The sequence below is a fragment of the Echeneis naucrates genome, chromosome 1 (assembly GCF_900963305.1).
Source record: "Echeneis naucrates chromosome 1, fEcheNa1.1, whole genome shotgun sequence".
In the NCBI taxonomy this organism is placed as follows: domain Eukaryota; kingdom Metazoa; phylum Chordata; class Actinopteri; order Carangiformes; family Echeneidae; genus Echeneis; species Echeneis naucrates.
The window spans coordinates 14,849,056-14,873,549 of NC_042511.1; the positions used below are offsets into that span (position 1 = coordinate 14,849,056).

Genomic DNA, 24,494 nt, shown 5'->3' on the forward strand with positions numbered 1-24,494 from the left:
TATGGGAACAGCATTTCACACAGTTACACAAAAGGTTACACAAACCTTTTTTGAAAAACCAGGTACATTTATCAAATGTTCAATAACATAATTTTGGCTTTGCATGCAAAATGGTTTGTGTGTGTATAAATATGTATATATATATATATATATACACATACATACATACATACATACATACATACATAGTTCATGTTGCCTTATTTTACCCAAACACAAAACAACCCTAATAATGGCTTAAATGTCAGCTTTCATTGTGGTAATGACAATAATAGCAATACACCCATCTAGCAGCAACCACTGTGGTTTGTCATCAAAGGGAGTGCACAGGCGTAACTAAAAACATTAATGACGGCTCTGTTTCAGTGAGGCAAAAGGAGAACCTGACTGTGAGGGAGCCATTCAATACTCTCCCTATCAAGACATGCTTAAGACTTTTTTCTGAACTTCTGTAGTTCTTCAGTTCTATAAAATGGCAAAAAAATAAAAAAAATAAAAAAAATCTCATAATTTCCCAAGAACGCAGGGGGATGTCTTCGAAATTCCTGTTGTTGAGGTAACACTTGCTTTTTTGGCTTTTGTACGAGTTACATGAGAATTGAAAAAAGTACAGTGCAATAACCTTCCCTCTTTTGTCAATTATGAATCCACAGCAAACAGTAAGGAAAGGACGGAAAACAAATAAACGACTGGTCTGGCTCTGCTGCCCAAGGGGAAGAAAAAAGGCCTAGCTGTATCTCTAAAGCCCTCAAATACCCTCTTATTTAATAGACTGATAAGAGATAAGGTCTTCTCACTCTCAGTTGATTGGCTAATCTACCATTTGTTTGAGCTTCAGGTTAAAATGTCTGCTGTGAGAAAGGTTTATGAAGAACCGTAACAGGAAAAGCAATGCCAAGAGACCAACAGCAACAGCAATAGCATAATCTGGAGACACTACTGCCTTTCACGACACTCCACTGTGGTCTCTGTTGTGGGATACAACACTTTCTGGCAGAAATAGCAACAAGGTTATGAGATACTTAATCAGCGTCGCAGCAGCATACCTCGAATCTCTGATTGCTGACTTTTTTGCCTTTTTTGTTCCAGACAATCCTAGGCTGCGGATCCCCCGTAGCTTGGCACACGAAGGAAGCCACTCCGCCCTGGACTCCTGTTTGATCTTCAGGGGTTCGTGTGAATCTGGGGGGCGCTTTAATGAAAGATGCAATTGAAAAGTGAGGTCAGGTTCAAAGCAATATTGCTGTGTGTACCTGTGAAAAGCATAGGATCAGAGGAAATTTGATGGATGGACAATCCAATACTCTTCTAACTGTTAAAGGACAACACATCACTCTCATCACACGCTCGGTGCTACATTAATGATATATTTGTACATACACGCATTCTTTGGTGGACTATTGTGTTTTCCTCCTTTACATGCACTTATGCCCAAGAAAACCTCTTAATATGCTAATCTAATCTTCCATTCACACATCTCCAGCACTTACACTACCGCAAAAAAAAAAAAAAAAAAGAGCTTGGGAAATAAGAATGCCAGATGCGTGTGTGTGTGTGTAGTTTAAATAAAAAAGGGAGGTAACCATGCAGTCACTTGGTTGCTTTCAATCAAAAGACAGATCAGAACATTATTGATTTGGCAGGTGTTGTGTGATTGGGTGTTTAAGTGTGAGCCAATTTTTTGCACACACAAGCACCTGTGCGGGCATTTCACAGCAGGTGTGTATGTGGGCAGCTTGGCGTCTGCACTTTTTTTTTTTTTTTTTTTTTTTTTCCCCTGCACCGTTCCACCATGTTTTTTCCTCTGTCCCCGTACCACCAAAGAAGCTTAATATTTCTCTGCCATAAAGGATTTATGAAGACTTACTCCTGACATGACCACTAAAACCCCTCGCTCCGGGGACGCCAACAATATCATAACCACGGCCTCCGCTGGATTGTGACATCACAACATCAAAAAGATTCGGCACGTCAGTCAGGGCACGTCATCGTCAGCTCGCCTAATGGCATTCCAGCCAAACCAGAAAATCCCTACTTAAGGGCTTACCGCCAACCACCCTGACAAAGGGAGAGAAATTGCTTTTTGCTGTTTAAAAGGAGGGAGGGAGAGAGGGAGAGAGCTAAGCTTTTCAGAGAAGGAGAGAAAAAAGAGAGAGTGTGCTGAAAGCGTGAGGACAGCAGAACAGAAGTGCGAGGGAGATAAAGTGAATGAGTAAGAGAGACAGATGGAGAGCAGCAGAATGGGTAAGGAAGGGGGGGGAAAAAAAGCATGAAAAATAGAAGTAAAGGGAAAGAGGAAGACGAGCAGGAGGTGGATTCAGGGAAGAGCGAGATACTGAGGGCGGGGCGGCAGAGTGAGTGAGATGGAGAGAGAAAGAGCCAGATGCACTGGCAAACATGGTCAGAGAGCCCCAAGCTGCCCAATCACCACTACACCTCACTGGCTCGAGGCTATCTACCCCAATGACTGAAGACACCAGATTACGTGTGTGCGTGCGTGTGTGTGTGTGTGTACCTGCAGATGAGTCTTCTTTCTTTTTGTTTTTGTGTACACAAACTAGGCATGCGTATGTTTGAGTGTGTATAGAAGAATGAACAATTTAACGATAAGTCAGGAGGCACACTGCGGTCATTGATTTATCATTTCCTTTCTCTGGCAGGTCACTGTTTGTTGAAGACATCACAGCGAGTTGAGCGAAGCTGTGAGGGTAAGTTTTCACACGTTCTGCCTGCTAAAGGACAAATGATTTCATAAGAAACAGTTTGCCATCTGAATAAATGCCAAAAATAATCTTCAATTTTAACAATAATACATCAAGCATTGCATGCGGGCAGTTTGTGCATGCGCATCGTCACACTGTATGTGTGTGTGTGTGTGTGTGTGATGCCTGAGTGACTGAGCAAATGTGGGTGTGCCTATCTGAGAGAGAGAGAGAGAGAGAAAGAGAGCGGACGACTGAGAGAAAGAGAGGGAAATGGAAAGAATGAGGAGTGGGAGAATCGCTCTCTTAATCCTCTTGCTAATCTCTCCCCCACAAAACAAATGAAAAGTGTAAAGCCAGCAGAAACATACTAAAAGGCACGGCAGATCTTTCAATAGTTTTTTTTTTTTTTTTTTTTAAATCCCCCCCCACCCTTCTCTTTATCTCTGTAGCACCGATCCCCCTTTCATATAGCTGCTGTTTAATTGTCTTAGGCACTTGCTTTCTCAGATTTTACCAACTTTATCTTTCAGCCCCACTCCGAAGTCAACACCCCCCCCCCCCCCCCCCTTCACAGCTGCTGCTCTCCTTCCTCCCTCTTTCATCCTCCTCCTTGTTACTCTTTCTCCATCTCCTCCCTCCATCTCTGGGGTGTTACGTAAGGTGGGGTGCGCAACCGTATGCTCCGCACATCTCCCAACCCTCTCGTGATTCCTCTTCTCTCTTATTTCTCTCCTCCCCTCTCTTTAAAGGGCTTTCATCCTCTTTCTCCTGTCTATCTCTATCAACTGCCACCCTCCCAAATATTCGTCCTCGCTGCTCTCCCCTTCCTGCCATCCCCGTTCCTCTTGCTTTGGTTCTTCACCGTGTCATAACTGTTGTGTCTTTTGCCAAGATCATCAGTGTATTTTGGCCGTGCTGATTGGTGGGATTAAGCATTGAGATTTGGGTTGGTGCGCAAGCAGAGAGTGGAGGCAGGGGGGTTAAAGCTTAAAGGAGCACTTTAATATTTGTTGCTGTTTAGGGGGGTAAGAAGGGGATGGCAGCAGGTTTATTGTTTTGCTGATGGAAGGTCAAAAATGATAACAGACTTGAAGAAAACTTAATAGAGTTCAGCAGTGCAGGCTGAGATGTTTGTGCATGTCACTAAGTACTCCTGGCAGCCCTCCTCTTCTTCCTTTATATGACCAAAAATGGAAGTGAGACCAAAACACTAACTGGTGCCGCAAAAAGGGGATTTAGATGGAATTAGATGGTGGCAATCTTTCCCCTCTCGGTGTGTTTGTGTGGGCTGGACAGAGATTGGCCGACATAAAGTCATACCATACTGTGGTATCTGATCTATACAGCAGATAGCATGGATGAAGTCAGCTCCCCTTTCTGGACCATTTTTGAGTCTCGGCCGAACGTGTAATTAATCTTGGCAAGATTATCGTTTTGTCTTTTTTGCTAATTAAGAACAAAGATATCAGAGACGTCGCACAGAATGATGGAAATTTGACTTGCATGAACAACTTTCATGCAGACATCACAAGCATGTCACCTGACAATCAGGTAAGAACTAGAGTGATGCCACAGTGAAAACAAAACCATTTCTCACTAAACTGTCCCTGCTTGATCCTACACTCCATAATGGATAGTGGCAGTTCAGTGGAGTAGCACTTCGAAAAGACAAATAACAAGACTAAATGAAGTTAATGGCACTGTGCGGGAGACAACAGGGACATACTGTTGCTGGCAGATGCTGTCTTAACCAAGAGGGACCGAAGGAGAGAGATCTTATTTGTCACAACAGATGCTTGCCCGCGCCCTCAGGGACCATGATGTACGATTATACTGTATTAAGATGGGCAAACAGTATAAATCGAAGAATGGAGAATACATATTTGAATGGCAAAACAGCTGGACCTCAAAAGGAAAGACGCATGTCTCCAGTTGTAAAAACAGAGCTGGAAAAGTGTGTTAAATTAGGAGCTTTTAAACTTTTTTATGAATAAGTGAACAAGCGAAATGTGGTTCACCCTTGGGATCCCACATTTGATGGCAAAGTAGAATTAGAAAATGTCACTTTTTCACCATTCAAATAATTTAGTAAAATTATGAGGTAATAAGAATGATACTGTTCTCTATCATATAAGAAATGAGCCGAGGCATTTGTTTGATTTATTTCGGAGGCACAGTGGTCTGTTAGTAAAGTGTTGGTTTATTAAGCACTCTGTGGTTTAGGGCCGAAACATATTTCTGACCTGCTGCTGTGTTATGAACCATCCAGACCACTCAGGTCATCTGGGACAGATCTGCTCTTTGTACCCAGAGTCAAAGCTAAACACGGAGAAGCAGCGTTCAGTTTCTATGCAGCATACATCTGGAAAAAACTGGTCTGCTCCAACTCTCTGTCCAGTAGACTTTGCACTTCGCCACAGCTTTTTATCAAAACATACACTAGACTGGAACTTTTTGTCTTGCATTTCATATCTTTCATTTCATTTTGCCTCATTTATTGTCATTATATTGTGTATATATATATATATATATTTTTATCTTTAATCCTTTTCATATTCCAATTAAATCTTTAACATTTGTGCTGAAATGTAACTTTGCGTCGTCCACTGTTGCTCTCATGTTTTGCTAAAGCCTTTTATGTTTCATGTAAAGCACTTTGAATCGTCTTGTTGCCGAAATGTGCAGTTTCAATAAACTTGCCTCATCTTTAGTGATCTACACTCATTCCTATAAATCCTTTCCAAAACTCTGCAACAAGTCTCATCCGGTGTCCCCTCAGTGTTATGAGAAGTAAAGCATGAAGCAGGCCTATCCAAACAAATCTAATCAGCACAATGCAACGGACTTTGAAGCCCCACTTTGCCCGATTCTGCAGGTAACAAAGTGAAAAAACTGTGAAACAGATGTTGAATAACAAGTATAAAATCAATGAATGACAAAGCTGAGCATTCATGCAGAAAAGACAACAGTTTTGACTAAAAGGAACAGATGGGGAAGCACAGACAGAAGTGGCAGCTAATCCCGCATATTTCTATATATATATATATATATATATATATATATATATATATATATATATATATGTGTGAGTGTGTGTGTGTGTGCGTGTTTGAGTTCAATGCGTGGCTATTTCTGCTCACAGGATGGTGCCTCTGAGGAGGAAGGAGATAAATGGTTATTGAACTCCCTGATCAGATCAATAGTAGGCACATTCCTCTTGGGCAACTTCTAATGATTCCAAGTTTTTGCAGACAACTGTTTGTGTACACCTTTTGTGACCGCTTCTTTTTCTGCGATGAACATTTTGATCACATCTAAAGAGGCTGATCTGGATGTTGGTAACTGCCAAGCATCTGCGGATAAGACTCACAGTTTCCTGTGTGCGCGTGCGTGCGCGCGTGTGTGTGTGCTCATGTCGATATTTAAGCATGTAATGAGCAATTTATAGTCTTTGCCAGGGAGAGATCCAGCTGCATAGTGTTGAATGGAGTGGTGGGTGGTTAGCTGATGACTCCCCAAATGAGGAGTGAGTCAGGCTTGTTAGACAAGTTGAGGAACGACGCCAATATCAGGACCTGAGCCAGGGCCATGATAGCCATCCTCCAGAGTGGGCGGGCAGCTGGCCAGGGCCATAACTTAAAACACATTAACATCAAACCGAAACATTAAGAGCAAATTATTAGCTGCTTGCTTTCGTCCTGGAAATGAAATTGGATTACTGGGGCCAATAAACACAGAGAGACAGCTATCATCCCTCTGCAGCACACATGAGTGTTAATTGGGAAACATTTGGCAAAATGGGCTACTTCAACACTGAAAGTTAAATTATACACAATTAATTGCCATAACTTTTGATAAAAGTGCACATAGAGATAAGATAGATTTCACCCAAGTTTCACAAAGTTGGAGGGTCCATTCATCTGAGGAGCCTTGAAACCAAATCTGGACTGTTAAATGATTATTTTTCTTCCCATATAAAACTAGATGATTGGAACACATAGCCCTTAACTGTGGCATATAGATTTGCAATATACAGTATATATTTGGTCAATATTCAGCTGATGTCGTCAAACATCACTCAATACTGGTGGAACAGTGTAAAATTGAATGGACTATTATTGCTGATAGCAATTCATGTCCAATTAACATGTCACTTATCCACCGCTGCTGCCCCAGGGGCTGACTGGTGGCAATTTAATCACGGTTAATTTGTCTGAAACACAAGGGGGGGGAGGGACTGAATCAAATATGGTCTTATTTTATACTCAAGTCATTAAGTGCACATGGACAACGACGTGTGCACAACTTTACCGGGCCAGAACTGTCCTCCCGGAAGCATGAACAGAGGGTTTTCTCAGCGTTGCTCGCAGTGCATTACTCACAGGCCAGTGGGTCAGCTGCACCACAGTTAAGCTAACCCTCACCAGCCCTCTTCACAGATGGCTGCCCCTGCAAAAGATCATGCTAAGCTAATGCTAGTCAGATCCTGTTACTCATGCTCGGACGCACAGCTATGCTAGCTGCTAATAGCCTCTCCGCTGAGAGTGACACAGGATGGAAAGGCCTTCCGTCAGCCCAATCCGTCTCACGCATGGGCTGACATTAATAGATGAGGATGGGAAAGTTACTGGGGGACCACAAGGGTCACTGTGCTACGGACTACTAACGCAAAGGCGTGCCAGGTGCCCTATACTCCGAATGCAAGCATCTGACTGCTCCTAATGCCAGCACCAGTCATAAAAGGCAAAAAATAATAACACTACTGTGATTGGCATTTGAATTTTGTGCGTATAGGCGTTCTGAAAATGCTAATGATGTGACCCATTTCTGTTGCCTTCTACTGAACAGATATTTGCGCTGGAGATGATAAAAAGAGGCCGTCAAGCATTTAAATGAGGTATTTCATTTTTTAAGGTTTAATGTCCTATTTTTGATGAGCATGAGCTGGCACCTCATCACTGGAGCCTGATATTAATACAGTACACTAAATTATTTTAAAAAATGTACCATGAATTATTTAGATAATGACAGAAATGAGTTAAGTTCATAAGTGGACTGTTAATTAACAATGAAGAAGTCAAAGTACAATTTGAGGGTGATCAGAGATATAATTTTCTTATATTTCTTACTCAACATCACTGTGGCAGTTTCAAAACACATTTTTTCCCCTTTGATTTTAAATAAGCGCTGTCTAAGTGCATTAACCCTCCTGATGTCTTAAGGGGGTAAAATGACCCATTTATTAATTTAACAGCAGAGAAAACTTGCTAAATTCATTTTCCTTCAGCATGAGATTTGATGAGTTTGCCTGACCTGACCCGGAAATTAGCAAAAGCTTACATTACCGGAATACACATATTGTCAGGTTTCCTATTGCATTTTTAAAGCTTACACCGCTCTGCCTTTAATCCCTACAATTACCCCCCATCGGGATTCATCGACTGAAAAAAAAAAAAAAAGAAAAAGAAAAAGATAATGCTGAAATTATCTCTGAAGACTTCACCAGTGTGTCGACCAGTGTTACACTGGAGGGGCTTTTGGTCATTTGATCATTACTGCCCAGTCCACAGGAGAAATTACTCAGTGCCTCTTTCATAAACTGCCAGGAGCAGCTGTTGACACTTTGACATTTCATACTGTGGTTGTAGGCAATAAAGTCAACAGGGATCTTGCCTTTTCCTTGCACCCTCAATGACTCAATCAATCAAAGAAAAGAAGCATAATCCATCGAAGAAAATAACAGCTTGATTCCGTTTCACACCCTTAACTAATCCTCGGGGGCAGAACCTCTGACCTTTGCAACTCTGCCCCCTCATCTCATTCCAGTGGATCTCAGTAGTTCTTCATCCATCAGACACAAGGAGCCATGAGGCTTGCACGGAACTAGATACTTATCATGATCTAATCTCTTGTCTACCCCAAGCACTACACATGTTTCCACATACATACATACAAAACAGATGAGTACAAACATACGCACAGGGACGTAATGCTGTGCATTGCCACTGAACCTGCCTAAGGTCACAAATCTTTGATGAACGGCATTACATCTATAGCAGGTTTGTCTGTCTTTTTGTGCTTTTGATTTCATCCAACGAAGCTTTGTGCACATTTTACTTAGCCCTACACATACTAAAATCTCAGCTGAAAGTAAACAACTCGAGGATCTGTTCCAGAAGTAATAAACTCGCTGGCACAGTGTGAGAAGTAAAAATCCAAATTAAAAAGGTCACGTGTCTGCAACGTGTTGTGGGAGAAGACATTGCTTTTTTCCGCTGATGCAGACCCTTGAACTTCACACCTGAGGGGAAGCTAAACAAAATACTTGATGGTAACAAGAGAGGGCTCCTGTCTAAGCTGAAGCGAAGTCTTCTGGTGCAGTCTGTCCCAAAGTAGTGGTGCTGTCAGTGTGGTAGATTGACCGAAACATCTTTCAGATCCCAGCCAGCCAGATGGCCATGGGAGTGCTGGCAATATGGTCCAAAGTTGACAAGTCAATCAGTCACCACAGGAGCAATTCCCTGTTTCCAATGTACACGGGCCAAATATGTCATTTATGAAAAGGTCACATTTGCAGAAATTGGGAAAAACTGGTCAAGTTTGTATTGTTTTTTTTTACAATACAAACAGCTTACACTAAGCTTTGGGGGAAAAAGCAAATTGGAAATGCACAGAAATGATACAGTATAAGCTGAGGGTAAAGAGTTTCACATTACCCACAGTGACCCCGGGCAGAATCCTAAACCACTTTCGCTTGGTTTGAAAATATACAGTCTGCTTACTAAAGCAACTCAGCATTGCTGCCCTGACTGCAGCCTGTGAAGAAGCAGACGTTTGTTGAGTTCTATTACCCAAACAAGGAGTTGTGTTTCAGCTGGAATTTTTATTGTTACGTTCAAGCTGCCAAGGGACGGATGACAGCTTGTTGGTTTTGGGGCAAATGAGGGTCAGCAGAAAAAAAAAAGAAGAAAAAAACCAACAAAAGAAAACAAAAAAAAAACCCAAAAACCGTGTTGTTGCATTGTTTCCTGTTGCCCTGAATGACACGCAGAGAGATGCAGCTCCTCGCACAGGGCATCTCACTGTGGCCTAGTTTGCGACGGGATCAGGGCATTACTTTTAATCCACCAGATAGATGTCATATGCACGCACGCACACACAAGCTCACCGAGAAACAAAAATGGTGGCAAGAGGAAAGCAGAGAGAAAAAGACATTAAACAAGGGAAAGACATTTGGACACGCAAAGCTCAGTGCACTGCTTGGATTGTTCTACCAGTGGTTTTGTGTGCAGGATGCACATATGGCACAGTGACATGCAATGTTTTCAACGATGCACGTGTGATACCGTTTCATCTGACTGCATCCTAAAACCCTTAGTTCACTGTTGTGTATATGTCTTATCGTGCGTCTGTTGGAGTTGTGTCTTAAGTGTGACGCAAATGATGTGTTGCTGTGAATTATTGGAGTAAATAAAATTTAGCACCTTATTTTACAGCACACTGTTATGGTTCCAGTGTATCCCATTAATTTCCCATTAAGAAACTGAGAGCAATTGTTTCAGAGAGAGCGTTTCACATTTCAGAACATGCAGACAAGTGACGAGCAGCATGGATTCAGCATCCAGAGAAAGCCTCTGTTTGAATTTTCTCCATTCAATTCTCTGAGTTCCCACTGTTGATGTTAAAAGAGGCATTGCATGTCATACACAATGAGATAGAAAGAGAAAAGAACAGCCCCCCCCCGCCCCCCAAGCCCTCTGTCCCTCCTTTCTCACCAGATTATATGGATGTGCTGAGAAGAAGCAGAGAGCAAGAAAAAAAAAAAGAGCAATTGAGAAAGTCACGGCCAATGAGACGAAGGCAAGGGGAAAAAAGAAAAATATAGACAAGGGAGACATACGATGAATCTTTTCCACCCTCGTTATATTTGTGCTGCTCCCCCAGCCCTCATAGAGGAAGTCTGGGAGCATCATCGTTTTGATGGATGACTGGGCCTTCACTGGCCGACCCTGGAACTTACACAGGGGACATAAGGGCAGGAGGCTGAAAGGAATACAAGAGTGGCTTGTGGATGTGTGTGCTTTTACTGGGCTCTGTGTGAAAGTGGACTAAACGGCTCCCCCAAGCTTATATCTGTGTGTGCGCGTTATTGGGTGGTGATGATACATGTTCAGCATCACACAGCCATTAGCCTTGAGGGACGCAGCAGTTTTTTCTTTCCCACCGTACGCCCACTGTATGTGCTGCATATATATACGTTTTGTTTTGTTTGTACAACAGAAGTACGCATCGGCCCCCATCACTCTCCTCTCTTATTCCCTCTTTGTCTATCCCCTTTCTGTCTGCATATCTTTTATCCTCACAACAACAACAGCCTATTTCAACAACACAGTCAAATCCTCACTGCTGACCGTCAGGCTGGTGGGTTGACTGGGAGGCCACGTGGAACCAAAACATTTTCTGACTCTTTCTCTGCATAGGTAAACTATAACACAGAAAAGCATCCTTGTAATGTGCAACTGCAGCATAAAATACACTATTGTTAGTTAGCGTACCATCATAATCTTGTATCAGACACGTGGATGAGCTGAATACGGTAACTAAGAAATCCCCCAAAGTTTATATACAAACACCAAACTGTTCACTTTTCACTTTACTCCAAAATGTTGAGAAGTCACCGAGATACCTGACAGACACAGATGATCGAAAACTGTATAATGAATCACATGATGATGTCTGGCTAATTGATAATATTATATACGTGCTTTCGGTTTTAATTGTAATGAAAACTGCTTTAGTATTGTTTATTATTATTGTATAGTTTAATATATCAGTTCTATTCTTTATGTATAAATGTGAGAAATTCAGAAATACATTGGCTGTGCCACAATCAGATCACACACACGCAGTAGGAACACAATCATACGAGCAGTGGGGAAATTATCTGATTTGCCATATGTGGTTTGTCTATTTGAGCCAAGTAATACTGGGATGGACGAAAACAGCTGGCCTCGTATCAAACCTGCTATCCAACACACACTCATACGCACACAGGCACACACGTGCAGATCAAAACATGTACTGTATGGATGAGATATCAGCAGTGAAGTGTAAAATAAAATCAGGCCATTTTCCCTGTCGTGTATGTGTCCGCACACAAGCAGTGAGAATTCAAGATATACAGCGTCACTTCTGCATGTATACATGTGTGTGCCTTTGTGTGTAAAGTGTTTATGAGTGTGAAAGTACTCACACTCTGCATCAGCGACGAAGAGGAAGCTGAGGAGGAGCAGGCCTGAACTGGCAGAATGCATCATGGGATATGTCGACACATGCATGCTGTATCTGCCGTGAGATCACTGCCTCACTGTACAACAGGACGATAGGAACAGGCCCTCACAACCTGGAGAGAGAAAGGAGAGGAGAAAAGAAAATTGCAGTCATTAGCATCCTTCCAAACTCCAAATTCTCAGATTTACAGATATTCTACTCTTTGTGTACAAACTCGAATACACACACACACACACGCGCATGCATGCAGAAATGCACACTAACACACATGCAGACTTGAAGTGTGCGAATTCCCTCTAGGCCTCGAAGACTCCGGTTATGCAGCTGCCTCTCCTCTTCTCGCTTCATTAAGACCATACATTTGTTGCTGAAGGCGTGTTTCGGTGTGTACATATGTAAGGGTTCACAAAGTAGCTGAATTTTAACTGATGGCAAACATTTAGCATTGAAACATTAGTTGGCTTCTGAAGTTCTTTTTTGAAGTCCTTGTTTTGTTTTGTTTTTTTTATTTGTCCGGTAAGCGATGGCCCCAGTTTCTTGTCATTTAGCTTTTATCCGTTGTGCGATCTACAAAGCCGGCTGCACTTCGATAGTGGATTTCTTCCAAATGTGCGTCAAAATGTCACCATTTCAGATTGATGAAGAGGAATGAGTAGCTTTAAGAGGGGTGGAGGGGTGGAGAGAGGGAATGATGGATTATGGGGAGATTAAAGTGGGAGGAGACTGGCTGGTGTTATCTTCTGGCTATGTTCCGTGTATGTTGAGTGTTGAATCAACATATGACTCTCGATGTCTTTTATCGTTTCATCCTTCACTCACTGTCTGTTCTTAAACTCTCTATGCTTCTCCCAGTGGCGCTTTTCTGCTTTTATTCTCATAAATTTATCCCTTAAGCAACTTTTTTGCAGGTTTAAGTTTCCTAAATATTTTAAATATTCCTTCTGAAATGTATTTTTCTCCTTAACTCCCCTTGCTCTTTCGTTTTTCTCTTTAACTTTTCCCTCTCTCGCTCTCTCTGTCTCCCCGTGTCTGTCTATATGTCTGTCTCCGTGCCATCTGCAGCGCCAGGGTGTGAGTGTTTGGCGTTGGGCGAGACAGGCGTCAGTCTTTGTGTCAGAAATCTCACTCCTCAAATCACGTGATACAATCAGACATGGCGCATCGCCGCTGCCGCCCAGAAGCTGACAGTGCAGAGTGAGGGCCACTGAAAGCGAGCCGAGATATGAGAGAGGCCGTGTTTAGGTGTGTAATGTGCGTGAATGCATAGGTCTGCGCCATACATGCAAGCCTACGAGGTAGTTCATGCAAACGTTGATGCTTCTGTAGTGTATGTGCATGCGTGCATGTATATATTAATGCTGAGTGACCCTGTGCTAAATTGCTTGTGTACTGTATAAACGCGTGTGTGTGTGTTTGCAAATGCATGCTTGCAGCAGTATGCGCCAAATTGTCCGAATGTGCATATGTCTGTGGGCTTTCCAAAACTGGACAGAGTCATCAGCAGTGGTAGCAGCAGTCTTAATCCTCTCCACTCCTGAACAAGCCATCTGATTAAAAAAAAAAAAAAGGGGGGGGGGCCGGGGAGTAGAAGACCGCTGGAACCCAGAGCTCTTAGCGTCCCTGCAGCCAAGGCAGCGAACAACTAAACCCACACTGGATTTTCTGCTTGGTTTGGTCAGAAACAATTGCTTTGGGATAACCTAGATCTCTCCCTTCACAAATTAAGTCCTCCGCACTGCGATTCACACCACTACAGTAGAGACCCAGCAGTACAGTATGAAAGGCCATAATAAAATCCACAGCCCAGAAATATTGCTGTTGAAATCCTTATTTATTTTTTTCCCCTTTGGGATCTAATTAAAATTTTTTTATATAGTTTTCAAGAGATATTACAGTTTTTTTCTTCTTTTGATTGCCTAATGTTATCGGTGCTTTCTTCTTCCTCCTCTTCTTCTTTTTGTAAAGAATTTGCTTTTCACTACCATATGTTTACATTTCTGGACTAATTTTGGTGAACAAAACCAAAACTTTTATTTATTGTAATACTTTTACTATTGTTATTTTAACTACAGGTAACTATTGAATTAATACTTGTTCCATTAACATTCACACTGGTAACAGAATATTCCATCTGCATATTTGTCCAATTAAGTCAAAACTTTTGCTGAAAAATAATATGGTTACAGGCAAACCACTGACAAAGAAGAGCATCTGTTTTAGTGTGCGTGTGTGTGTGTGTGTGTGTATGTGTGTGTGTGTGGCCACTAATCACTTTGGCTGACTCAATGTCACTGGAAAAGCTTGCATTATTTAGTATCTCACTTCACAGCATGTCACGTTAATTAAAGAGCTAAGATAACGGGGAGAGAGAAGGGGAGACAGAGACAGATGAAAAGAGAGAGGGAGATGAGGAAAGGTGTGTGGAGGGAGGAGAAATGAAAGTGGAGTGGTAAACAGAGCTGGGAAGCAGAAAATAAAACAGACCTGGGACGGAAAGACAGGGAGGAAAAAAAAAAAAAAAAGAAAAAAAGAGATAACCTGATTCATGCATAGACACACAAACACACAAATGGAGCCAGGTAGTCACCAGATAGTAATCTGGGTGGCTGTTGTTGCTGTTATTACCGAGGGCCTAACGGGAAGCCTCCCTTAGCGCCTGCTGCCGCTGTGGATCACAGTCGGCTCTAGAGCATTCACTTACATTAGTCCCTATCACTCAATTATACAGTGTCTGTCTGCCTGGGCCTGCAGCGATCAGTCACACTTATCTCCAGGATAGTTTCTGACAGAACAAAGACCAACTCAAAGAGTGACAGACGGGCTTATGTTTGTTTCAAAGGACAGGCAGAGAGACACGTGGAGAGGGAGGAAGAAGAGGAGGAAGACGGAAGAACAGAAGGAGAGGGGATGTGGGAGAGGCAGAAGAATGGAAGCGGGTGGGGGGGGGGGTGTAAAAAAAAAATAAAGCATTGCTGTGCTGACAACTTGAAGATAACCTGACTTGTCAAAAATTTGAAATGCCAAAAAAAAATTGAGTAAGACGATTGTTATATGATGGTTCAATATTTTTGAAAAAGCTATAGCAAGAGTGTTTAAAAACTGCCAATTTCATCATGATCTGAAAAAACAAAATGCCATTAATCATAGTTATTGGATTAACGGCTTTTATTTATTTTTGTCCCATTTAGAGGGTAATACATTTTCTGGTACATTATCAGCTGCCACAGAGCTAAAGCGAAGACAATTTATTAGGATGTACAGCTGGAAAGTTTCAAGATGAGGAAGCAAAAGTAAAAAGGCAAAAGAAATTAAAAGGGAGAAAGAGATCAAAAAACATCGCAAAGAAAAGCGGACAAAAATGTGGGTGGTTGATGAGAGAGAGAGCAGGAGAGCGGGGGGTGGGCTACAAAGCGAAGGCGTCATATGGCTCCAAGGGATGTTGGGAAAGATAGAGACCAAGACAAAAGGCAGATCCTAAAAAGCATAGCTAAAGGCAAAACTGTGCCATGGAAAAGAACACTGAGCAGACCTATCCTAATTTGATTTGATATTCCCACAGCTGAGCCATCAAATGCAATTAGACAATAATTAGACTTATTCTGCTCATCTTGTTCAAACAGTGGCAGACTGACAGAAATGTCAATGGAGGGACAATTTGTACCTGTTGCATCATGGAGCATGAAAAACAAGATAAGCTGGGTGGGGGGGGGGGGGGGGGGGGGGGGGGACCTGTGCCCTTTTCTCTGGTGAGAGGAGCATTAGGCCCGAGCCATAAGAGTTTTTTTGAAGTCAGTTAAGCGATGAGGTCTGCCAGGCTGGTTAAGAACATTCTTTAATGGTCTCACATTTGGTTCAGTTGATTTGGGCTGATGATGACAAAAAAGTAATATAAATATTACCTTTAACTTGAGGAGGTTTTGAAAACCGCGTTGGACATAAAGGTCTTTTAATGCATTTAGTCAGATACCCAAGTCAAACAAAAACTTTTTTTTTTTTATATATATATATCTGCGGTATATCTAGGAATGAAGGCAACTCCGTGGCCCAAAGACTTCAGCAGAGGCTTTATATCTTCTCATGGCAGCCAACTTCAGCTTTTGCTGTTTGTGGGATGTCTGCGCCTTTAGTCTGGTTTTCAGCGCAGCTCAGTCACAGTGAGATCAGGCGATTGACTCGGCCAGCTGAGAATATTCCACCTCTACACCGCTGAAAATCTATTTGGTTACTCTGGCACTGACTGATGTTAACGTTTTGTTGCATTTGACTGAATCTTAGTGCAAAAAAAGCACCCGGGTAACTTTGAAATCATCATGCTTGTTTCCTCAGCAGTGAAATTGTCATAAAAATAAAAAACCAAAAAACAAAAAAACAAACCTACATGCCAGCTCCACTGGCAGCCATATAATCTGGAGCCGCAGTACCACCACCATGTTTGACAAATAAGGTGGCGGCTTTGGGTCATGGGTTTCTTCCATCATTCTGAGATTGAATTTAGTTTCATCAGTCTATACAACTTTCTGCTACCGTTTTTGTTGACTATAGGCTGTTTTTGCTCACCAGGTTTTTTAATCTTGTGGCAAAACATCTGTGGTTACAGTATGATCCTGTCTCTCACAACGCCGCCTACATCTCGGAGTGTACTGTTCACTCCCCGGGCTTTCCTTACCATGCAAGTGATTTTCCTCTCCTTCAGAGGACCAATTTGTGCCAGCTTGTTTGCAATTTTCCAGTTGAACACCTCATTTTTTTTTTTTTTTTTGAGAGGATTTATGGTTTTTTTCTGAGCTACATTTCTGTCTCCTTCCTTCACACGGTAAGTTCTTTTCTCCCCACACTGACTGGCACCTCCACCTCACTGTGAAAGGAAGCTCTCAATAAACTTTTAGCCATGTGTTGATCGGTTTTTGTTTTTGTTTTTGTTTTGTCCATGAAGTTGCAGTGAAACAACACAGCCTGCGGTACACAGCGTATTTTAACGGCTCTTTTTACACTCATCATTCTTCCTATATTAACAAAAAACTACTTAAATTAAAGCTGAGACTCAGCTCTTCAATCTACTATCCATCACTTGAACCAAATATTCTGTAGCTCAGACTCAGAAGAATAAAACATGTGCAACTTTTATTAAAAAACCTGCATCCCCCTGTTGGTCATTACTCACGAAACCAGCTCCAGCTGTAGTCGTGATTGTTGATGTTCATACTCAGTTCTTTCCCTCAGAATTCACTGTGACGCGAGATATAAACACATAATGCAACACCGAAGTGCTTCATAAGTTGCTGTCAGTCACCAAAATTTGATTTCCTCATGTGGGTCTGAGTTTGTTTAGTCCTGATAAGATAGGATGACATCATGCGAACTGGCTTCGTTTTTGGTTTCTAAAAAGTCATGAAGTGGAATGACCCAAACTAACGTGTTTAAAGTGAGAACTTTTGTCTTTGTCTCAAAGCATTTCACCCGGTCCTGATTGTTCTTCAGGAAGTAGTTTTTCTGACACCGTGTGTCCTTAAATGATCATCCTGATGTCTCGTCACATCACGAGCCCACAATGACAATGATTGCTTTAAGAGCATGACTGACTTTTAGCCTAAAGGGTTTGAATTCTTCTGATCTCAGCTGTTTCTCGGTTTGAATGGAGACAGTCTAGACTGTGACATGTTGGCTGACTATCTAACAACTTGGGCCAATTTAAGTTTAACTTAAGCCAATCCCAAAGCTTGAGAACGAAGTTTAATGTGCAACCCTGTCATTTACAAAAGATTCTGCAAACACTCACCCAGACAGATAACAACCAGTGTGGTAAAAAGACGTGTAAAAATGTCTGAGGAATGTCTCCTGCAGGCACACAAAATAAAAAAGAAATAATAAAATAAAGACGCAGGAAATGGCTTGAAGGAAGGAGTGTTTGTTTGATGTATATGCCTGCTGAGCACGTGCGCGCACGCACACTCATGTACACACTGATGTACTACCAGTGAACTGCCGTCTCCCCTGCTGCACAGAAAGAAAAAAAAAGAGACTCAAACAGATTCCAGAAGTAAACCCATGAGAATGTTTTCAAGAGAACTGCTGATATTTATAAGACGCAAGTCAGCATCAGTGTCTGTGGGGATGGCAGCTGATGACATCATGCTGTGACAGAGATGTTTTAACTGCGTCTGCATCGGATGATTCGCCGACTTTCAGCGAAGCAACAGCTGCATACATTGCACTTTAACATGGCAGGATGTGAGTGTGTGCGCGCGTAGACAAGGCAAGCGACATAGTCAGTGCCTCACTAAACCACTTTTCAACACACGCAGAGGTGAGGCGTTTTATGTGGGTGGATGAAAGTACATGATACATGTGTCAGATGTATTTCTCAGAGACTTACGCATCACTGTTCATATCAAACAAATTTGTAGATACCTACTACACTTCTGTGGAAAATTGACGCTGCATGAATTAAGTTTTTCACCGCCAATGTGTTGATTTTTTTTTTTTTTTTTTTTTACCCTCCTGAAGTTTTCAGATTGTTGAGCTGGGATAACACTTTTGCAAAATGCATGTAAAATGCAAGCAATGCTACACAGATATGAGCGCCAACTGGCCTTTGCAGAGCATAGCAGAGGAAGCGACATGAAGCCCCGAGTCCATTTTCCTACGTAAAAATGGGAAATGGTTAGGAACCCAGAACTTGATCGGAGTTAGAGACAGATACTGATCATGCTTCAATGAATAAAAAAAAATGTCGACATGACTCTTAGCTTCAAGTAGCCTATAGCTGTAGTCCTCTAGGCAAACACACAATCCATTTCAAACTTCCATATCTTAACTTTAAACTGTACTATATCCTCATTCAAACCGGACTCGAGCTGGACAAAAGCTGAAAAAAAAAAAAAAAAAAGACTTGTGACTTGACTTGAATTCCGTCTTACTTGAGGAACTAAGCTGAGAAAAGACCTCGGCTTTGGACCAGATTTCACCTAATCCTTGAGCAAAATAAACACACGTGCATTTGAACAATAAATTATGAGCCTTTACAAAGTTGTGTTGCCACTATGTAAATAACAGGAAAAAACTTAACCTGCAATTTACTCACGAAGGCTTATGACTTGCTTGGACTTGGACGAGACACTTCTGAATTGGTCCTCAATTTAATCCAGTCACCACGGGTTGCTCCCGGAACGCAATAAATACATTATATGTAGTTTCATACGAGCATAATCTGTGGGAGACTGAGCTGCTACAAGACTTTCTGGAAAATAATCTTGTGATATCTTAAATCCCTTTATATAGCGATGACCAAAACAGATGACTAAACAGGAGCTAGGGGAGAGTGAGCCCCAAAAAAACTCTGAGAAGTCATTGGAGTCAGCCTTCAGGACACTGGCAGAAACAAGAAATCAATGAGACAAACTGAGCGGAGAGGAAGTAAAAATGTGATTGATTGAGATGAGAATTTAGGATGAGGCTGCCTGGCTGTGCTCAACTCCTCCCTTCTCCTAGCTCCCTCTCTCCTTCCAAGGTTTCTACTTTTCTTTATTCCTTGTTGTCATCCTCCTCAAATCCTGAATCTTTCATTTATTCTTAGTTCCACTCTTTGTCGTTCCTATCACCAACTTCACGTTCTGGCTGTGTGAGTTTAACTTCAGGAGTGCCCCGATTGACCCAAAAATGGGGAACATCAGTCATATAACCAGATTTCCATTGTGCATGCAAATTTATTTTGATTTCAATGTTCAATTTGCACGCATCCCTCTCTCTTGGTTCAATAACCTTGATGTCTGAATGAAAGCTTTTCGGTTGGTCCTCCTGAAAAGGAGCCTCGTCCTTTTCAGCAGCTCCAAGTATGCGCGTGGCCTGGCCCCAGCACATGAAAGATGAAAATCACATTGTTAGGACATCGTTGAATAATGGGCCGACCTCGACAATGGCAGAATTAGTGAACCACCCTGCATAGATGGTGTTGAATAGACATTTGTATATCACCGTTATTGTTGATGTAACAGATGGAGAGTATTCAACAACAACAACAACAACAACAACAACAACAAAAAAAAACAATGTGTTTGCATCAATATATCCTACCCACTGTAAAGCTGATAAATACAGTGTTTCCTTTCTTGGCTGCGGCAGACATGAGCACACAATGCAACCCACCAGCTACCCAGACCGTGGACTGTGCCTCGAGGCAGGCAATTTGATTGCATCAATAGCCGTGAGAGTGCAGAGCCATGATGCCGACACTCTCTGACTGTCAATCAGACAAAAAGTAGAATTCCCTCCCACTACTTTTTCTTCCACCTGTCATCATTCATTTCACTTCTCTCTCTCTGACCCGCAATAACTCCTGGCCCCGCTGAAGATCTCTCTTAATAAGCAGGATTGCATCAACATTTAACTAGTGGGTGGTTCCACTTTTCCCATTCCGATGATAAAGTGTCCCAATAAACGGAGCCGAAATAAAGCTGAGAAAAGTGAAAACTGCGCACTACGCAGAAGTGCTGAATGCGGCCCAGTCGAAGGGTTAAGCCAGCTGTGACTAACAGGTCCACTGTGGGCCTCCGCCGGAGCAACTCTGGCAGCCAGCCATGATATCGATAGAGGAAGAAGGAGAGAGGTAGATGGAGTGGCGCGGAGGGAAGTGGAGTGGATTAGCAAGAGGTGGGGGATGGGTGAGGACAACTTGTAATTACCTATTCACCCAGCCTTTAGTGGAAACCTCATCGAAGGCAAATTGAGCGGTGCATTAGTGAGAGGGTCATAAAGATAGCAGCAGGACTGCAGAGGGAGGGATTAAGAGAAGGCGAACGCAGGCCACCTGAGCGATAAAAGGTTAACGATAGGAATTTGCAGGTTTTAGTTAGGAAAACGGGTAATGAAGTAGATGAAGAAACAAAATGGTGTTACAGCCAGCCACAAGGTGTTTCCATCTCGATGTGATTTTTCAAGACCTGTATTTGTAACGGCAGCAGTGAAATTCCCAAATAAACCAACCGGAGCACAGCTCAAATTAATATGTTAGCCACTTCACAAAGTCTGCAACTATTCTGACACCTGGTTAATCATTTAAGGTTATCATTTAAGGCCTCATGTCACGTTTTGTCTTCCGGACATCATAAATATGAAAATATGCGAAATTTGAATAGTAGTCAGATAAAAAGAAAACAAAAAAAAAAAAAAACAAGCAAACAAAACAAAAAAAAAAAACCTTTGTCCTTCAGGACACTGTGAAGGAAATCTTGCATTTTATTTTCTGACATTTCTGATTGTGAAGGACTTTGCCCACTTCCAGAGCTAAACCATTTCAATGTTTGAGGCAGCCGAAGCAAGGCCGCTTCCCTCATCATTGAAAAATTTGAATTATAGAAGCATATCACATTTTATGAGCTTGTTTTATGCTTTGCAAGAAAAAAAAAAAAATCTGCAAACTAGCGAGGGCCTACAGCCATCAGATAAATGTAAATGGCGTAATACCAGGCTACATTATTCAGAAAGTCTCATAAAATGGAAATGTTTCAGTTCAGCACATCAGAACCGCGCACAGCGCTTCACTAAAGACCACTTATTTCATACATCTGATATTGTAGTGTGTGTGCTTTCGCATGTGTGAATTTGTGTGTGTGTGTTTGTGCATTTCCCCTCATTGTGGCCATGATACCTCCTGCCTCCAATGGCCTGCGCTCCACAGTGTAGCAGGGAGCCTTTAGTGCTGGGGGGAGAGTGGCACATCGGAGGCAGTCATCTCTGTAATGTGCTTTAGTACATGGATGGATGGAGGGAAGAATAGAGCTATGGTTGGATGAGCCTGCAGTATGGTTATGCTGTGACATGCTACACATACCACTGCTAGCTACTGGGGATGGACACACGTTAGGAAGAGCATGTGCACGCACGCACACACACACACACACGGATCTACCAATCTCATTCACTGGGTGACCTCCACATGCAGGTGAACTACAGGAGTAATAATTTGCAGGCATTGAGCGCCTCTCGCATCAAATAAAATATGGATTTCCTCCACATCAGAGCGGCCCTAACCTTTCACTGACTGGTCCTTTTATCCATATGATGCTCCAGTTATAACCCATCTCCTACATCCCCTTCTCTTATATACCGTCTGCATTGGATGCTCAACAGGTGGAGGTTATTTCTTGCCTAAAATAGACAATTCAGCCCTTTACCCTCCTCTCTTTGACCCGGTAAGTGTTTACATTATTTTGTAATGGCAGCATTCACCTATCGTCTTCAGCCGAAGGCCAGCAGGCACTCATTCAAAGAAAAATAATGACACGAAGATCGGTCTGTATGGATTAAATGAACCCTCTGGGGTTTCTTTTTTTTTTCTGACTCAGAGGAGGAGGATGAGGACAAAGTACTCAGTAGTTCACGAATTCTTCTTCATGCATTCAATGAATTCCACAGTGAACCCAGAATTCACGAGGTCACCTTAACATGGTGAATGCAAAACACTTTCCTTTCCAATGGGCACTGGAGGGATGGGACTTATACATAATGAAGAACAACTTCCTTTCCTCAAGGCCTCCCTCAAGGTGAGGGTCATGTGGAGTGGACAAATTAAAACAGATCTTTCCTTTTCATTCATTCAGAAAAAAGCCTACAGGAGGATCTCATGAATTCTGAAAAAAAAAAAAAACTTTTTCTTAACTACTGACATATAAACAGCACAAAGGTGATGAGCCATCTACCGCATAAAAGACGATGATGATACAACTTCAGTTTGAAGGTCAAAGGCGAGGCAATGGATAGTTGAGTCCAAAAATACATTTCTTGATCAATCTTCTCCAATGTCATGTTATAATGGCTGAGAGAGAAGGATGAGGTTACACAACCTTTTTCCTTAGATTGATTTTGGACGACGGGGGAATGGGAGGACATGAGAATGACTCAAAATAACATGCAAGGAAATATGAAGACATGAATGCTGCACATGTATCTCTTTCTAATGACCCTGATGTTTCTCGCTGCACACATGGCAACACGCCTAAAAATCCTTGCCAACTGTAAAATAAACCGCGATTGTTATAATTAGGAATGTAGCATGTGCTTGGAAGTAGATTATATCTTGCTTAGGGTGATGCCAATTTGAATTAGGAAAGAAATCTGCCAAGGAGGAAGAGTTAAATGCAGTTTCCTCAAATGGAAATGTTTAACAAGGTGTCTATGTGAGTTAAGAAATAGATGCTAGATGCTTGCAAGGATCACAAAAGTTGCCTTGAGCTGTGAGACACACACACACACACACACACACACACACACACAGTAACGTGTGTGCATGTGCACGTGCCACATATGCCAATTCCTCTGGTTTTCTGTAGGAATATGTGCACGTGTAATTTTCCATAACACTGGCTGATTCCAGTTTACACAAGACCTCATATTTTCCATTGGTGGTTACTTTATATGGACGTGAAGATGCACCGCTTAGAAAGATGTAGGTCTGACAAATGGAGAAAGGGATGAGTGAGAAGGGCAAGAGAGAGGGGGAGAAGACCTCTTTTCCCCGAGTTAAAAAGAGGGATGGATGGAGAAAGAACGAAAGCAAAACCCACATCCCCTCTGGCTTGATAAATAAGACTGGGGACAATAAATATGTAATGGGGGCTTTTTCCACCAAGTGCGGCTGCCTCTCCTTCTTGGGGATGGGACCGCGGGGAGACAGGCCCAGGAAGAGCGACTAAGTACACTGGCCATTAAAAATGGATGCAAGGAACACCGGCCCTGACTGGCCCCGTCGACCAACCACCCAGAATGTTGTGATGGGAGTTGCCATGGTTACAGGGCTCCCAAATGGTCCTTGGTTGTCAGGGTGAATCAAATCAGACATCTGAGCGCCAGCACCGGCACATTCTCCCTTCCTCGGCTCGCTGCCGCTGGGGGCACCACAACTCAATGATGTCACTGAGAAAGAAAGTTTTTGACTGCACTCTGTGTGTGTGTGTGTGTTTGGGAGAGACAGAGGAGATGGATAAACTGATATAATTTCCCGAACACCCTCCAAAAGCGTTCTGGTTGCCACTATCAGTGGTCCATCCGTCTCAAGTGGCTCGAGCACTTTATGTAACAGCAGGGTTACTTATTGAATTCCATGAGCATGACTACTGCGGTGCTAAACAGAGTTAAATCCCCTTCCTCTACACGATTTATCGGCTACATAGATTTACCACTACCACTTTTTGCCGAGACACTGAAAGGATATTCAGAGAAAGTGGAAGGAATTAAAAGAGGTTATACTTAAAGGTTGGATATTTTGCTTAATATTTCTGGTGGATAGTGGATTGACACGGTGCTGCCGCCAGCCATCCTAGCTAAGCAATTTGAATGTGCAAAAAAAGCATAAATGGAACAGTAACTTAATCTCCAATGGCTGTCTGGCAGCTGCTCTCAGCCAATAAACAATCTGGCAGATTTACACCCTATAACATGGAAAATTGCTGTTTTTAAACCTATTTTTCCGTATGCATTAAACAAGTATGACAGTACGTGTGAATT

General features: G+C 42.3%; 1 protein-coding gene across 9 annotated transcripts in view; it reads right to left on the minus strand.

Moving 5' to 3' along the window:
* Positions 1–24,494, minus strand: part of ptprdb (protein tyrosine phosphatase receptor type Db) — an 88,513-nt gene that overhangs the window by 53,124 nt on the left and 10,895 nt on the right. For all 9 annotated transcript variants that reach the window (XM_029511923.1, XM_029511913.1, XM_029511876.1 and 6 more), the window contains exons 2-3: positions 11,959–12,108; positions 1,047–1,192 (exon numbers count right to left, since the gene is read on the minus strand). In XM_029511923.1, coding sequence (XP_029367783.1) covers positions 1,047–1,192; positions 11,959–12,043 — 231 coding nt within the window. In that variant the 5' untranslated portion in view covers positions 12,044–12,108. The remainder of the gene's footprint in view (positions 1–1,046; positions 1,193–11,958; positions 12,109–24,494) is intronic.